Source organism: Cyprinus carpio, chromosome B1 (genome assembly GCF_018340385.1).
Source record: "Cyprinus carpio isolate SPL01 chromosome B1, ASM1834038v1, whole genome shotgun sequence".
Taxonomy (NCBI): Eukaryota; Metazoa; Chordata; class Actinopteri; order Cypriniformes; family Cyprinidae; genus Cyprinus; species Cyprinus carpio.
In genome coordinates, this window is record NC_056597.1 from 37,862,183 (window position 1) to 37,878,161 (window position 15,979).

Consider the following 15,979-nt stretch of genomic DNA (forward strand, 5'->3'; position numbering starts at 1 on the left):
ACGCTTTCATGAATGAAAACAATCTGCTTTAATATTTGGAAAAAAAAATTTTTTCCCGTAGTGTGGAAACGTAATGTGAGTGATCCGTATCAGTGTGAGGGAACACGTCAATTTGAATGAAGAATTTTATTTCAATCTTACCTTTGTAGTGTACTATTAGTGAAGACAGCTACTGCGAACAAGGTATGAGAGTTTTATTTGATAAGAGTTTGTGAAATGTAGTAGTGTGAAAGAGAAGAAACTAAGAGCTTTTGGTACAAAAATGTTTGTGGGTGGGTCAATTCTTAATTGACCATGTTATGCCAAACAGGACCTCAGTGGACTTTTATATCACAGGGCCTGAGGACACTTCACTAAGCTTGGTAAATAAGTTCAGGAGACACTAAATTGATTCAAAGTAAGCAAACGTGTAGATATTTATTATGATGACTATGATTTGGTTGGAGTTTTGTTTGGCAGTGTACGAAGCTTTAAGCTCTCATTCCCTTTTTGAGTATGTGACTTTTTACTATTAGTGTGACGTGAGCAGTGTGACACAACAAAAGCCAATAAAACCCATTATAATCAGTGATAATTTTCACATTGGATGCAGCACAAAATGATGTGACATGACAAATCCCTGACAGTAAACTGATGCCATCCAGTGTAGACACGTTGTTAGAATGCTAAAACACAATAATCTGATGTAGCAGAAAGAAAAGCCAAATGCAAAGGCCAAAGGAAGAGGCTTAAGCTTGTTTGAGACTCATTTTTAACATGCATTCACAAGAAGAGGATACAAAATACACCTCTGACGTTGCAGAATACATCCAGACTAGAAATCTGAAATTAACAAACAAAAGAAGTTTTAGAAAATACTGTTTAAAATCTCCACTGAAACTGTGATGTTGCCTAACACACTTTACCTCAGTATTTTACGTTAATCCGCTGTTAGATTATATAACGACTTACCAGAGGAGCTAACTTGCATTAAAGGGTAGCAGAACATGCAAACGTGTTTCTCGGTTTAACTAAGGTTTATTTAGACTAATATAGGTGACAAACCAGTCGATGTTATCAGCCTTTTGGCGGCATTCCGGCAGTCAGTCAGAAAAAAAAAGGCTCCAACTCCCGACACGAAAAATGACACGATGAATAACGTTAACTTGCTGTTCTCAAGTGAGACATCTTAAAATATCACAGTTTTGCATAAAACAGAAATAATATTTCTGTATTTCTCTTTTGTCCTTTTATGGCCACTTCAACTGAACAGTCAAAAAAGAAATCTCCCTTGCCATTGGTCAGTTTTTTGTGGGCAAGTTCACTACTGTAAATTGACAGTAGTGAGGAAATACAGTAGTGACTGTATATTTTCCCATAATTCTTTGTGGTTTACAGTAAAATACTGTATACACATTTTACAGTATCTTACTGTACATATTACAGTAAAATACTGCTCAAATTACAAAAATCATTTACAGTGTATGATCAGTGTAACCACAGTTAGTAGTGCAACCCTTCCACTTCACCCCTGATCTTACCAGTTGTTTGAGTGATGGCAAGTCACAAGACGGTTCCTGAGTAGCACTTGTGCTATAAAGAATTGTTCATTTGTACTAACCAAATATGATAACAAACCCTTTTCAGAGGCTTCATTGCTAGTCGTGGTGTTTATAAAGTGGAGGTGTGTGTATTTGTGTTTGTTTATAGAGCTTTGATGGGTGAGGAGTGTTAGAATGACTCTTTTTTATTTGTGTTGTTTGTTGTTGTTTTATGGTTGGTGAGTGTTGTTATAATGCTGTAAGCTTTTTTGCATTTTTAAAGCATGCATTAAGAATCCATTCTACACTTTTTTTCATTTTTTCTGATGTTGGGTTGGCTGACATGTAGAGAGCAGGGCTTGAATTCAGCACCTTTAAATGGCTGATTTGTTCAGTTTGCACAGTTCTGTGTCAGCATGATCACTTCTGCTTTTCTGCAACACCCTCCTGCAGTACTTTTCACTCCAGCAACAAATTCATTTATTCAGATACATGTATAAATAAGCTTTTCTGCTCTGTCTTTTGTATTTCAGGAGTTGACCTACAAATCAATAATTCTTTAAAAAACATTTTTCAGACACTTCATATTTAATGGTATTTTTAATTTGAATTGTATTTGATAATTATACCTTCAAGAAAGCATTTGCATTGGGTTTGTAAAAGCTGATTTTCTGCATATTTTGGGATGAGTTTTTGTTGTATTTACATAGTTTTGACCAGCAGGCGTCACCAGCGTGTGGTGTTCTGAGTGATTCGAAACAGTGAATCATTTTGTGAAGCAACCGATTCAGTTTGTTCGATGCTTCTAAAAGGTTTGTTTCTCCCATCACTACATCTAAGTGCAGTAATTTAATGAACCTAAACACAGAGAACACAAGGAATAGGACCACTGCAACAAACAACTGACAGAAACGCAAGGGGTATATATACACTGGAGAGCGAACGGGACCAATGAGTAACATGACAACAAACAATGGGTGCGGTCAATGAGGCTAGCTGTAGGCCCACAGCAAAGAGGGGCAGAGCACACACAGGGAACATGCAACACCATACTGCACACACTTTCTACCATTCTTCTGTGGAAGAGGGCTACTTTTATACAGTTGCAGTGGGTTGTTTTTTTTTAGTCTGCGGGTAGAAGCAAACTCCCCAGAATGTGATTTCCAATGAGGTGAAAGGAGGTTTTGACCCCTGGAACACAATTTTGGAGCAATTTTAATAGTTATTTTTCCCCGGAATGTAACTGGGCTAGTTTTGGTTATGATTGGACTAGTTCTGAGTACAAATTAGGCTGGATTTGTTACACATATCTGGCATCCCTGAAAGAGAACTTTAGCTCAAAGGAACATTGACAGGCCGGTAAGTGTGTGAGTAATTGTACAGTGAACATATGAGTCAAAACCCCAGTGTATATTTTGGATACCTGTTTATACCTCTTTATACTGTTTTTCCATCTCCGTCGGGGGTATTGAAGGTGGAAGAGAGCGCTGTCCATTCACTCCCCCCACCATCAGTACCTGCTGATACTGAGAACTGAACCTGTGACCTTAGGGTCTGAGTGTGGTTCTGTACTGTTTCTCACTGTAAATAAACATTGATTGTGGCTTCACTTTGTGAGTGAAGCTATCTTCATTTAATTAAACATCACAAACATTTACCCATCCAAGAAGTGCAATATCCCATTGTGCAGACAGACCACAGATTTTTCTGTTGATTGGTCCATAATCTACAACATAAACTATTTAAACATCAAATGTTTTGATTAGTTGTACTGATTCATCTATGGCTGTAATTGTTGGTCAGAAAAAATACTTGAAGCTGGAAACATTTCATGTCACATCTGCTCACTCAGGACATAGTGATGTCATACTGATATTTTTTTCTTTCCCACTGTTTTATAGTCAGCTGTTTACACTTTGTTCTACAAGAACATTTTAACGTAACCAGAAATTTATTTTCCAGCAACCAGAAATTTGAAATTGTATTATTTATGAATGTTTTAATTCACACCTTCTGAGATATGGACAATACACACACAGTGTATTAACACACATGCATCTGTTTCCACATCTTACTGAGGGAATATGCGGGAAAACTCTCCCCTCTTACATTTGTCCCTCTTTCCCCACTTCCTTCCACTCACCCTTCCTTCCCCTTTCACTTTAAATGATCAACAGCATAATATAATGTTCACAGTGAATGCAAGTGATATTTACAGTCATGATTGGTATCATTTGAAAGGCCTCAGTACGACTTGTGCAATTACCTCAATCTTACAAGAAGTAGACTAAAACGTAATACAGATCATAAGCATTTACTTCTGTTGTTTATGTTGCTTACTGTGGAAGGTGTGCTTTGGGGACAGATGGTAATTTGCATGAAAGACACTGGGAAAAGATTAGATTAGATTAGATTCAACTTTATTGTCACTGCACATGTAAGGTACAAGGCAACGAAATGCAGTTAGCATCTAACCAGGAGTGCAATAAGCAGTAAATACAGAATATACATATTGTAGACCTTGTATATTCTGTACTTACTGCTTATTGCACTTCTGGTTAGATGCTAACTGCATTTCGTTGCCTTGTACCTTACATGTGCAGTGACAATAAAGTTGAATCTAATCTAATCTAATCTTTTCCCAGTGTCTTTCATGCAAATTACCATCTGTCCCCAAAAGGTGCTAATTCTCACGTCTGGGACTTTATTAAAGCAAATTCATCAAATTCCAATTTAGTTCCTGTCTCCATTTGGGGGATGTTTGTCTTGGGCTGAGCACATAAGGAAATGTTGTAAGATTCTGTCCACACACTCCATATGTATTTTTCGGAAGTCAGATATGCATCTTTTACCCTGAGATGTATTTTTGAGAATTTGATGTCTTGTATTGATTTGATATCTCTGAATGGAATATGTAATTGACATAAAACATATTTACCTGACAGATAATAAATTGTTAGATTTGAACGGATTCTGTTTGCTCTGAAATGATTAACTCTAGTAGATCACGGTGTATCCTTGCATCAGGTTAGTAACGGATCCGGCTAACATTTGGCATTAGTTCAAGTGTACTTAGACTGCAAAGGCCAAAAAGGGAATTTCCATTTAGGTCAACTGAATGTTGTTCGACTAGCCTAAATTTGGGTGGGCCTTACCTCTGTTTACTCTAGCTTAGTGTACATGGGAAATCATGACATGACCATACCAAAGCTACTATCAGAGAAAGTAATGTTGTTGGCTAATATCTATAATAGTGATCCTGACCTCTGACTAGAGATAATGTTCCTTTATTCAAGTGTATACAGATCTATGGGGACTAAATAAAGTACTTTTAGAATGTGCAAGAATGGGGTGGCTATTTAAAAAGTATTAGTTAATTACCTGTGTCTAGTGACCAAGACTGAGGAGCTTGTGAGTATGAGATCTGTAGTGTGATAGGAATCCAAATGAACCAGTACAACAAGATTAGAATAATCAGATGTTGAGATAAATTATCCTATAAATGATCAATAATAATTGCATTCTAACTGAAATTTGAGACCATAATAGAATGGAGTCAGTTTAGAATTTTATTGAAATTAAATCATTTTTGCACACTGAAAAGAATGAACTCTTCATCCACCATTGGTTACTTTTTGTTGGGCCAACTGACGGACCTTACAGTTATATAGAATAATGATTAGTATCTTAAAAGTACTTTAATAGAGCCTAGATCTTCAGTGGTCTTTGCAATACAAATATAAATACAAATATAACCGTCCTGAATTGACATTTACAGTAGAGGCAGTTGGTCATTTTATGAATATGGAGAAGTTTTTAAATTCTGTTGAGTTACATAAAAAACACATTTGCATAGAAACTGGAAGTTATTATAATCACTGACAGATTATCTTAACTTGTCTAACATGTTCCATACTCAACATTTGTGTACTACTGATGAAAGCCACTGCGAACAAGGTATGAGAGTTTTTACATATTATTTAATAAAGAGCTTGTACATTTAAATTAAAGGTATGTAAATATGTGAAGAATAAAGAAATGTTCTCGTAGATGATAGCAAACATTTTTATTTACTTGATTTTAACTACAAAACCAGAGTCGTACAGGATTAAATATTGTCTGATCACTGTTATTTATGAAGTGTCTATGGATCTCTGACACACATGATCTGATAAAATAAAACTCTTCAATAGAGCAACACATAAACCTCTGTTGGATAACAAATGAATTACAACAAATAAATGAATTAATTAAGGATTAAAAACAAATGACCTGCTATTATGCGTATTATTATATTGTTTCTGTCCTGTATACTGTACCTAATAACTGTTGTTAAGTAATCTCATTTGTTATGGCTGTGAAGATTGCAGTGGTGATGAAGGTCAGAATGACTCTTTCTCTTCCTCTCATCTTTCTGCTCATGATTTTTGGTGAGTCACAGTTGTTACAGCATCACTTTAAAATGTTTTCTGCAATAGCAAACATAAAATATCCCTTGTACTCAAGCAGAAGCCACTATTATGCAGCCTGACAATTTTTAGCTGCAGAAATGCTCTCAGCCTGTTAGTCACTTTGCATGTTCATAGTTGCTGAAATTAGGTTGGCTCACATGTCTTTAGAGGGCGGGGCTTAAGAGAGAAAAAGTGTGGTTGAAATTAATGGAAGTTAGCAAAACAGGCGAAATTTAGAAATGGCACAGTGATTTCTTTGATCATATAAACTTGTTTATTGGGTTCTTAGTTGGATTTTATATTTTTGACCTGCATGTTGATGTGCTTCTTGTCCAGTTTTTTTCTTCATCATCATGATAATAAGCTCTTTTTTTTAAAACAATTTCCACACTCATCAGCCAGACTTTTAAAATACTTCTCACTTCACAACAACTTATTGATATGATTTAGCTCCATTTGAGAAAAAAAAGTTTTGCCACTAAACTTGTGTGTTTTGTGTTTCAGGAGTTTTTGGCCAAATCTGTAAAGTGTCTTATAAAACTACATCAATATGTGCTCTTAAAGGATCCACAGTAAACATGTCATGCTACTATGACCGGTATAAATTAAATGACGCATTCTGGATCAAGGGATGTGATAGAGATATGAAAAATTTAAAAGAATATCCAGAGTATAAAGACAGGGATGAATACATTGAAGACAGACAGAAACAACCTGCCATTCTCAGACTGCACAACGTCACTGAAAATGATGAGAGCGAGTATTGTTGCACATACATTAACTGAAAAAGATAAAGAAAAATGTATTGGTCAACCAGGAATTCAACTGAAAGTTTCTGGTAATCCACTTCACTCCTTCATTTCTGTTAATAATTTCATTTCTTGGTCATGGTTAGATAGATGTGTTTCTCCAGCTCTTCAGGTAAAGGCACCACAGCTGGTGCTGGAGAAAGAAAGAGTCAATCTGACCTGTGACAGCACATGCAGTCTGACAGACGGATTCATCTGGTACAAAAATGGACAGGTTTTAAAGATCCAGAGCGAAACACTCCAGCTTCAGTCCGAGCGCAGTGATTCTGGCCGTTACAGCTGCGCCGTCAGAGGACATGAACACCTGCCCTCTCCTGCTGTCAGCATCACTGTCATGTGTGAGGAGATACGTAGTCACCAAGATTTTTATAAAAAATTATATCAAACAACAGAGTAAATATTCCTGAATATCATGTGGTTGCTGTTGAAATCAACAGTCTCTGTCCGTCATGTAACTGTACCTAAACCATCTGACTGCAAAATGCATTACAAATATTTATTACAGAATAGATGTTTTGCCAGTTCTTTTTAAGTAATAGGTATTATTAGGTGTATTATATTCAGATATTATTATTGTGATTCAGTCCACATATAAAGTTAAAAAATTGCTAAAATTGCTTGCAGTTACAATCAATTAAAATCTAAATCTAGTCTTTTGTAAATGAAATGCAGTTGTTATTTGCTGCTGTACTAGATGAAATTACAAACATTTAGAAGGGAAAGTGAAATTATTTAACAAATTATCCAGCAGTTTTTTTTTCAGCAAACAAATAAAGATGGTATATGAATAAGAAGACCATGTTGTTTAACTTTTTGTTCATATTTTGAATGTATTGGTGTTCATCAGTCCGTCTGGTGAAATAGGGGAGGGAGATTCAGTGACTCTGAGCTGCAGCAGTGACTCAAACCCTCCTGCTCTGATCTTCAGCTGGTTTAAGGAGAATCAAAGCTCAGCTGTTGGATCTGGACAGAGTTTCATCATCTCCAGCTTTAACTCCAGTCACAGCTGGTTTTAGTATTGTGAGGGTTAGGATGTTGGATGTTATCAGAGTTTAGTGTTTTTTTGATTTTATGTTAAAGGTAGAGCAGCTTGTTTGCTCACATTAGTCTTTCTAAACTGAAGCAAATGAATCTGTTCAGATGTTTTACTCTGTTGTCTCAGTTGTAGGAGATTTGTTGATATTGTACATATTCATTGGAGTGATTTGTGGAGCTGCAGTTGGCATTGTGATGTTTCTAATTTGGTAAGATGTCCAAAATCTCTCACATGAAGTATTCAAAAACTATTATTTACTAATATATACAGTCAGGATTTACAGAGAGGCAGTACAAAATGGTGATGAAAAGGCATGGACACATGGACTTTCAAATGCAACTTTTATAGGCGAGACAAATGCGAGTATTTAAATGAATCATGCAAGGTTATTTGCTAAGCTTGGGGTAGATAGTTTACTGGTGTTTGCAGCACTATTTAATGCCCCAAAATCATGTCTTAACTCATATGGGTAGATCTTGGTCATTATAATAATACAGTGTAAGTAGATCAATTGCAGAACTTTCTACTCCCATCAGCACGTTTTGCGCTCTCATGCTAATTTGCCCTGTTTAGTAAATCTAGCCTCAAATATTCTGATTGCGTGCATTGATTCATTTATGGCTGTAATTGTTGGACAGACAAATTGCTTGAAGCTGGAAAGATATCACATTACATCTACTCAAGTCATAATGATGTAAAACAGACATTTTTGTTTACCACTGTTTTTATAGTCAGCTGTTTACACCAACATATTATATATTCTACATATTCTACTCACTGTTATATTCATTGTTTTAAAGGAGAAGCAGGTGGATGAAAACGAGAAATGATTCAGTGGAGTCTCAGGTGAGAAATGGATTTGGTTATTGATTGTATACTAATCATGGAAATGACCTAGCAAATCAAAAAGTTGTTTTCAGACATTAGTTATTTCTGATCTCTCTGTTCTGCTTTAATGGCAAAGATGAATCATCCCATACCTCCTCACGACAAACGTACAACTTGTGATGTGTCTGAACCTGTGTATGAGAATGTAACGGTAAGAGTTCCTCCTTCATGAAAGACTAAACCCTCCTCACCTTTATGTGAGGATGATTTATGAATTAAATGCTCTTCAATGTCAGTGTGAAAATATCATATGTCTTTTGAATAAGTATGGAGATCCATATAACATAAAAAAGCTTGTTTAAAAGGTTTTTATACATTTAGAAACAGGCAACTGTTGTCAGTGGCAGTTCTAGAACACATTAACTGGCAGAGGCCACTTGTGCTTTTAGTGGCACACCTTAACATTTACCTTAACATACCTTAAGTCATGGCCGGCAAAGCCACGACTGAGGTGCCCTTGAGCAAGGCACCGAACCCCCAACTGCTCCCCGGGGCGGCTCCGGGTGTGTGTTCACGGTGTGTGTGTGTAGGTTCCTTAGTGTGTGTTCACTTTGTGTGTGTTTGATGTTTGGATGGGTTTATTGGTGTGGGTGAATTTTGTTTGTTGTTTGTCACGTCACTCTGTATCTTCAGGATTATTTCAAGTCATTTTTCACTGTCATGTATCAGCTGCAATCTAGGCGAAGGGTAAACCAACTCCAGGGAAAGGCTGAAAGTAGCCTAATGTTAATGAAATCTGTTAACAATGCACATCATAAACTCATCGTTTTAGGCAAGTATCAGATATGGGTGTCATGTCATAAAATATTTTAATACGATTACATTTTTAAAAATGTGGATCATGAGAGAAATGGTGAGAGAGCAGAATTTAGTCAGCGAACAAACCTCTGGCATTTCGACTCACCTGAACGCTTCTGATTGGTTATTACGTTAATAAGCTCAACAGAATCATGTGTGATTGGTTATGCTCAGTGCTGTAAAAACGCATAAAAAATATGACGCAAAATGAAGCAGGTGGATGAAAATGATTCAGTTGAGTAATAGTTTACTGGTCATGGAGATGCATTATTATTTATGATCTCTCTACTCTGTTTTAATGGCAAAGATGAATAACTCCAGAGCTCATCATGACAGACATAAAGCTTGTGATGTGACTGAACCTGTGTATGACAATATACCGGTAAGAGTTCCTCCTTCACGAAAGACGAAACCCTCCTCACTTTTAGCCAGAATGAATTAAATGCTCTTCAGTGTCAGTGTGAAAATATCAAATGTTTAGTGATTAATATGGAAATTCAATGAAACAGAAAAAGCTTGTTTGAAAAGTTTTCAGATTTAGAAACATAACATGGTGGGATTTAATTTACTGTTACTATAAAATAAATCAAGTTATTTTACACCAACCAGAGTTTGAACTCTATTATTTAAGGAGAAGAAGGTGGATAAAAATGAGCAACGGTTTAGTTGAGTCTTGGGTGAGAAAATAGAGTTTGGTTATGAGTTGTTTACTGATCATGGAGATGAAATGGCAACTCAAAAATTCATGATTCAAGTTGTTTTTAGACATTAGTTATTTATGATCTTTCTGTTCTGTTTTTAATGGCCAAGATGAATAACTCCAGACCTCATCATGACAGACGTAAAGCTTGTGATGTGGCTGAACCTGTGTATGAGAATGTAACGGTAAGAGTTCCTCCTTCACGAAAGATAAAACCCTTTTAGCCAGAATGAATTAAATGCTCTTCAGTGTCAGTGTGAAAATTTCAAATGTTTATTGAATAATATGGAAATTCAAGTAACATATAGAGCTTTTTTGAAAAGAGTCATTTTACACCAACCAGAAATTTGAGGTATGTTATTTATGAACGTTTTAATTCACACTTTCTTTCTTTCTTTCTTTCTTTCTTTCTTTCTTTCTTTCTTTCTTTCTTTCTTTCTTTCTTTCTTTCTTTCTTTCTTTCTTTCTCTCTCTTTTTCAGTTTGATGGGAAGAGGCTGTAGAACTTGTGAGCTTAATGATTTTACAGAATAATGTATCTTGGGATCTTAATGGTCCTTTAATGCATCCTAAATCTCCTGTTTGAATGTTAGATTCCTGTTCACTAAAGGCATTTATACACTGACATACATGTACAGCTCCTTTAAAACAATTGTGAAATGCCAGATAAATAAAACTGTCTTGAATTGACATTTACAGTAAAGGCATTAGATCATTTTATGAAATATGGTTTTTAAGGTTTTTTTATTTTTTTATTTCAGCTGTTACATATAAACATTTTTGCATAGAAACGAGAAGTTATTGTAATCATTAATATATTATCTTAACTTGTGTAACGTTCCAAACTCAACATTTCCTCTTTGTGCACTACTGATGAAAGCCACTCCGAACGAGGTATGAGAGATTTTATATATTTAATAAAGAACTTGTACATTTCAATTTCAATTAAAGGTATGTAAATATGTAAAGAATAAAGAAATGTCATTGTAGAGGATAACAAACATTTTTAGATGCTAGACCAGAGTCATACATGAGTAAATATTGTCTGATCACTGTTATTCATGAAGTGTATATGGATCTCTGACACACATGATCTGATAAAATAAAACGCTTTAATAGAGCAACACATAAACCTCTGTTGGACAACAAATTAATTACAACAAATAAATTATTTGATTAAAAACAAATGACCTGCTATTATGCATATTACTATACTAATGTGCATAACGTCACTAACATAGTCTGACAGTGATTGTTTCTGTCCTGTATACTGTATACTGTATACTGAGTTTTTACATATTATTTAATAAAGAGCTTGTACATTTAAATTAAAGATATGTAAATATGTGAAGAATACAGAAATGTTCTTGTAGATGATAGCAAATATTTTTATTTACTTGATTTTAACTACAAAACCAGAGTCATACAGGATTAAATATTGTCTGATCACTGTTATTTATGAAGTGTCTATGGATCTCTGACACACATGATCTGATAAAATAAAACTCTTCAATAGAGCAACACATAAACCTCTGTTGGATAACAAATGAATTACAACAAATAAATGAATTAATTAAAGACTAATGTGCATAACGTCACTAACATAGTCTGACAGTGATTGTTTCTGTCCTGTATACTGTACCTAATAACTGTTGTTAAGTAATCTCATTTGTTATGGCTGTGAAGATTGCAGTGGTGATGAAGGTCAGAATGACTCTTTCTCTTCCTCTCATCTTTCTGCTCATGATTTCTGGTGAGTCACAGCTGTTACAGTAGTTAAAATGTTTTCTGCAATAGCACATAAAAAAAAATCTGTTATATTTTATCCCTGATATTTTTTTTGCCAGTCTCAGCCCGTCAATCACTTTGCATGTTCATATTTGCTGACATGGCACATGTCTTTAGAGGGCGGGGCTTAAAAGAGAGGAAGTGCGGTTGAAGTTAGTGGAAGTTAGCAAAACAGGTGAAAATTTTAAATTAAACGATGGTTTTCTTGCCTCCTTTGATCACATCAACTCGTCTTGAACTTAGTTGGATTTAATATTTTAGTCTCTGTGTTGATGTGCTTCAGTTTTTTTTTTTTTTTCTGCATCATTATGATAATTTGTGCTTTTTTGCAACACTGTTTATTCTCATTTGCAGGTCTCTTGAAACACTTCTCACTTCACAACAACTGATTGATATTATTAACATTTGCAAAAACTCAAGCTTCACTGCTGTTCTTCTGTTTGTATTGCAGGAGTTTTTGGAGAAAAATGGAATGTGATTTATAAAACTACATCAATATGTGCTCTTAAAGGATCCACAGTAAACATGTCATGCTCGTATACATACCCTCAGCAGTATAAACTGATTGAAACATTCTGGATAAAGATGCCAGATGCAGGGATCAAAAGTTTAATAGAATATCCCGAGTATAAAGACAGGGTTGAATACATTGAAGACAGACAGAAACAAACTGCCATCACTAAAAATGATGAGAGCGAGTATTGTTTCAGATTAATAACTGACAGAGATATAGAAAGATGGATTGGTAAACCAGGAATTCAACTTAAAGTTTCTGGTAATCCACTTCACTCCTTCATTTCTGTTAATAATTTCATTTCTTGGTCATGGTTAGATAGATGTTTCTCCAGCTCTTCAGGTAAAGGCACCACAGCTGGTGCTGGAGAAAGAAAGAGTCAATCTGACCTGTGAAAGCACCTGCAGTCTGACAGACGGATTCATCTGGTACAAAAATGGACAGGTTTTAAAGATCCAGAGCGAAACACTCCAGCTTCAGTCCGAGCGCAGTGATTCTGGCCGTTACAGCTGCGCCGTCAGAGGACATGAACACCTGCCCTCTCCTGCTGTCAGCATCACTGTCATGTGTGAGTACAGTAGATACTTCAGCCAGACAACCAATCAGAAAATCTCTCTGCATTTGAATACAAGCGGTTTTGCATATGAGCCCCTGCTGGTGGATGATGTAACTACACCATCTGGCTGCAAAGACCAACATTCATACTTGAAAGCCATTCATACATGCACTCTGATAAAACAATTATTTGTGTGTGTGTAAAGATTTACAAAATGGCTGAATTGCTTGCATTTTATTCAAAAAACTTAATTAGATACTGTGTGATTTTGTTGCTGAAATGTAATTGTTTGTTGCAATACAAACAAAATATACATCAATTATTCAGAAACGGGCCCGAATTACAAATGAAGATCAGACTTGTACTGCAGTCTTCATCACTGATTGTCCTTGTTGATCAGTTTTATTGATAACAATATGTAAGAACCCTTTCTGAACAGATACAAAAAAGATTTGCACTAATCTTAGGGTGGTAGTGATAAGAGACCCTCTTGAAAATTGTGAGACAAAAAATAAAACCATATCATTTTTCCTTTAGATCCCCCTCAAAACACCTCGGTGTTCATCAGTCCGTCTGGTGAAATAGTGGAGGGAGATTCAGTGACTCTGAGCTGCAGCAGTGACTCAAACCCTCCTGCTCTGAACTTCAGCTGGTTTAAGGAGAATCAAAGCTCAGCTGTTGGATCTGGACAGAGTTTCATCATCTCCAGCATTAACTCTAGTCACAGCGGACGCTACTATTGTGAGGCTCAGAATCAACATGGATCTCAGAGATCAGCGATTGTTTCAGTCTCTGTTAAAGGTATTTTCTATAAACAGACACTCTTGTTGTTAAAAGGTCTGTCCACTCCCTAACTATCTTCCCTATGTTTAAAGATTGTAATATAAACAATTTTGTCATTGCCTTTCCTCTTAGGTGTTTGGAATATCTTGTATATCATTGCAGTCTGTGTCACTTCTGCAATTACAGTTGGATGTGGGCTCTTGTTTCTCATCATCATCATTGTGCAAAAAAGGTCAGCAAGCAGAATATTAAAAAAAATTAGCATATTCAGAAACATGACAGCTTCTCTAATTTTACTCAATCATATTTCCTTTCAAAAATGGTCTTTATCAGGTATTTTTTAGTTCTGAGCAGTGAAAATAGAAAGGGACTATTTTAAAGTGACACTGTTTATCTACAAAAGTATCTAGCCTAGAAGTATTTTTGGCAATGTTTTAAAAGTCTTTTACAATTTTAACAAATTTTACATGTGCATTTGTCCTCATATTTAACAACAGGATTAAGAAAATAAATAATGACTCTAAGGACACAGAGCAAAAAAAGGTGGGTAAGGCACTTAGATTCTGCACTGTAAAAATTTTTAGAAAAATAGCAGATGTCTTGGTAATAAATGACCTGTATTTTCTGTTAAATAAACAAACATTTCCTTTAACTTTAATACCAATGCAATGCACAGTTCAAAATATGAGTAAAACACCTGGAATCATGGATTGACATTAATTTATATGAGGTTCTGTAGGTAGCATGATCATACACTTTAGATGGTACAAATGTGCAGAGCTGAATTTTCATTGCAGTAAAGTCACAACAGAAGTTCCAGTTTGTGTCACAGTGATTCTGTTGCAGACGTCTGCAGGAAAGGCCTCTGAATCCAGAGATGCTGAAAATGCTTCTGCTCAAGATGACAGAGATACAGACACAAAGAAACCTGAAGAGGAGGAGATTGCATATGCCAGCATTACATTTCACCATTCGGCTAATGAAGCCAAGTGAGAAAACATGAATTATTCTGTCTCAACATAAGCCATTTGCAAAGTGCTTCTTACAGAAAACAGCACCAGAAATTAATCAACAGTTCACATGTTTGTTTCATGAAACATCCACTAAAGGCCAGTCTTTGCACAGCAGCTTTAAAAGTCTGTTTAGCTTCATCAAGTTTCTTGCTCTGTGATGATCTCACTCTTGTTTATGTATTTGTCATTTTTGCAGATCTGCTGCAAGCCAAGAGATGGATGTATCTGTGATTTACAGCAGCATTAGATGATCCAGACTAATCTATGTAGATCCAGACCATAAAAATACTTTTTATTGCTTTAGTATTTTTGGTTTAATTTAATCGTTTTTGAGTGTGCATTGTTTATTAAGCATCTGCAGCTCTATCTTAGTTAAAACTCTGATGCCTTACATCTCCTGTGAGCCAGATAAACAAGCAAACAGAGAGTGTAGTCAATTTAGTGTGAGGCATTTGTGATCTCTCTCTCTCTCTCTCTCTCTCTCTCTCTCTCTCTCTCTCTCTCTCCATATCTAGACATTTAAAGGATTTGCTGTTTTGTTTCTCATTCAAGTTGCAGCATAAATATAATTTTGCAAAGTAAAATACATAGGCTTTTATTTACCTGTATTTAAATCAAGACCAGTGCACTGCAGAAACTTGAACACACGTGAGAGATGTTGATCAAAGTGAGAGTCGTCACATCTGCTCAGCTGTGGACAGAACTCACCTTTACAGAATGTATTGCTATATTTCATGTGCTAATAAAAAGGTACAAACACTTCAGTGATTTCAGAGTCTTCTTTCAGGTGTCAGTTGTTCAAAACGGTGGCTGACATGACAGAACTTAAAACTATCTGAACAGGTAAGTGTGATTGATGAATACTGTTTTCCAACCCCATTTTTAGTTTCACATATTAGGAACTCTTAACTCTTACTCTTAACCTCAGGCTAGTCTAGGGATTCATTAAAGGAACAGTAACCCAACACATTTGTCCATTTGAAATGAAACAACCTAGTAGCATCGCAACCCTTCATTTTTGTTTCACATGCAAACTCTACATGCAAAAGGGAGATTTATTTATACAAATAATGGCGTGATCATATTTCCAAGTGACTGTTTTTGAACCTTGTACTGTACTTTTT

At 35.6% G+C, this 15,979-nt stretch overlaps 2 protein-coding genes across 2 annotated transcripts in view; both read left to right on the forward strand.

Annotated features, from left to right (window-relative positions):
- LOC122135992 (lipopolysaccharide-induced tumor necrosis factor-alpha factor homolog) overlaps positions 1–15,979 on the forward strand; it is a 613,569-nt gene that overhangs the window by 469,668 nt on the left and 127,922 nt on the right. The gene's annotated exons all lie outside the window — the stretch shown is intronic.
- Positions 11,525–15,187, forward strand: LOC109097732 (B-cell receptor CD22-like). Its single transcript, XM_042717369.1, has 8 exons — positions 11,525–11,954; positions 12,441–12,764; positions 12,838–13,071; positions 13,597–13,860; positions 13,975–14,074; positions 14,340–14,385; positions 14,689–14,831; positions 15,052–15,187. The coding sequence occupies exons 1-8, from the start codon at positions 11,876–11,878 to the stop codon at positions 15,104–15,106; spliced, it is 1,245 nt and encodes a 414-aa protein (XP_042573303.1). The 5' UTR covers positions 11,525–11,875; the 3' UTR covers positions 15,107–15,187.

What these genes read in the sequence shown, in the direction of transcription:
- LOC109097732 (XM_042717369.1), top strand. Translation starts at nt 11,876, where the DNA reads ATGGCTGTGAAGATTGCAGTGGTGATGAAGGTCAGAATGACTCTTTCT. An exon ending in TGTTTCAGTCTCTGTTAAAG is followed by an intron (nt 13,861 to 13,974) that starts GTATTTTCTATA and finishes CTTTCCTCTTAG; the next exon opens with GTGTTTGGAATATCTTGTAT. An exon ending in CATTCGGCTAATGAAGCCAA is followed by an intron (nt 14,832 to 15,051) that starts GTGAGAAAACAT and finishes TCATTTTTGCAG; the next exon opens with ATCTGCTGCAAGCCAAGAGA.